At 38.3% G+C, this 2232-nt stretch overlaps 1 protein-coding gene across 1 annotated transcript in view; it reads right to left on the bottom strand.

Annotated features, from left to right (window-relative positions):
* Positions 1-579: 579 nt before the first annotated feature.
* LOC100177749 (ubiquitin conjugation factor E4 A) overlaps positions 580-2232 on the bottom strand; it is a 17407-nt gene continuing 15754 nt past the window's right edge. Inside the window, exon 26 of the mRNA XM_002122706.3 lies at positions 580-1455. Within this exon, the coding sequence (XP_002122742.1) occupies positions 1353-1455 (103 nt within the window). The 3' untranslated portion in view covers positions 580-1352. The remainder of the gene's footprint in view (positions 1456-2232) is intronic.

The following is a 2232-nucleotide window of genomic DNA, read 5'->3' as shown; positions in this document are numbered from 1 at the left end:
GGTGTCTTCTTATACACCAGACACACATGGTGTATTCATACACCTCATGCTCACTGTCAAGTTATAACATGGGTGTCTTCTTATACACCAGACACACATGGTGTATTCATACACCTCATGCTCACTGTCAAGTTATAACATGGGTGTCTTCTTATACACCAGACACACATGGTGTATTCATACACCTCATGCTCACTGTCAAGTTATAACATGGGTGTCTTCTTATACACCAGACACACATGGCGTATTCATACACCTCATGCTCACTGTCAAGTTATAACATGGGTGTCATCTTATACACCAGACACACATGGTGTATTCATACACCTTATGCTTACTGTCGAGTTATAACATGGGTGTCATCTTATACACCAGACACACATGGTGTATTCATACACCTCATGCTCACTGTCGAGGTATAACATAGGTGTCTTCTTATACACCAGACACACATGGTGTATTCATACACCTCATGCCCACTGTCGAGTTATAACATTGGTGTCTTCTTATACACCAGACACACATGGTGTATTCATACAACTCATGCTTTATTCTAAGTCAAATTGGCACAACAACAAGTTTAGCGCACCACATAAAATTTATACATTTTTCTGTAGGAGAGAATGCATAGAAAGTAAAAAGTATATCAAGAGAAGTTTAGATTTTCCAAGATTTAATCCATAACAAATCACCATATAATATTGTTGGTAAACCTATTAGTAGTCTGGAAATACTTTTGACTGTTTTTACAAACTTTTAAACATTTTGCTGGCTATAATCACAACTATTGTAAGAAACAATGTTCACATTTTGGAGCAAAATGGCCTAGTTATGTACGTATGTATAATACTGTGGTATCAGAAAAAATGATTGAGAAACACTTAGAGAGGAATTAGGGATCTAATGTAACATACACTATTGCCTGTTTATGTGTCAGGAGAATAGAACAAGACAAAGTATCCACACACACTAAAATACCAATGAAAATCTAACGCATGAAGCAGAATATATATAAGAACAGTATAAACTACTTTTATGCATATTACATGATAAACAAAAAGTTGTTCAACGAACTACTGGCAAACTCTGGCCTATATTGTATGTCCCATGGCATGCCTCAATGTAGGATCTCACACATGTAGGATAGACTAGGATGTTCCAACTATGGCAGTTAATAACCTATTATACAATATTGCAAAAGTACTAACTAAGTGGTATTGTTGTTGGAAACATGGGAAGATTAATACGATAAAGCAATTACAGCAGGTTCTTAACCATGCACAATACAATGAAAATACGTTTAAATATAAATTAAAAACTTTAAAAATATTGGATCCCCTTTTGCGAGGCCGTTATTTATTTTTCTCCCAATCTTCTATCTTTTGTTTAAGTTGAAGATCTGGTTCCAGTTGTTCCATCGTGAGAGGGCTTCGATTGTATGGGTCGGTGGGGTCACTGTGTTTAAGGGTGAGTGGGTCAGTATGCTTATACATGGGTGAGGTGCTACAGTTAGGTATGCTAGAGGACATGGGATGAATAAATGTAACTTACTTATCCTCACATGGTGGGGCAACAACAGTCGTTATAATACAGGTGTTCTGTTTCATACACCTCGTGCCGCTTACGAGTTACCACGTATGTAACTTATTTATCCTCGCATGGCAGGGCAACAACAGTCGCTATAATACGGGTGTTCTGTTTCATACACCTCATGCCCGTTTACGAGTTACCACGTATGTAACTTATTTATCCTTGCATGGCGGGGCAACACCAGTCGTTATAATACGTGTGTTCTGTTTCATACACCTCGTGCCTGTTTACAAGTTACCACGTATGTAACTTTGTGGGTGATTGTTGTTTTAGACAACTCATAAAGGCAATTGATATTAAGTGTCTTGCCCGAGAACAAACAAACAGACATTGGTAGCAGCATCGAGCCTTGAACCCAGTATCCACTGGTTATAATCATTAACAAACCTGAGCAAATGCCTTGCAATGGTTGACCGATCCACCGTCTTCTTAGATGAAGGTAAGATGACGGGATCTCGCATCAAAGTTCCCATGATTGGATCAAAGAATTCATCGGGAGCATCCTGGAAGAGTTCTTCCTCCGTTTGCTCTTTGTTACCAAGCTCCTGGCCAACAAGAGTTTAAATATTATAACAGGTGACGACATTTTGGGCAAAACATATACGCCTTTACACACAACTCGTAAACATCTTTATTACACCA

Source organism: Ciona intestinalis, chromosome 9 (genome assembly GCF_000224145.3).
Source record: "Ciona intestinalis chromosome 9, KH, whole genome shotgun sequence".
In the NCBI taxonomy this organism is placed as follows: Eukaryota; Metazoa; Chordata; class Ascidiacea; order Phlebobranchia; family Cionidae; genus Ciona; species Ciona intestinalis.
This window is presented reverse-complemented; position numbering and strand designations above follow the sequence as displayed.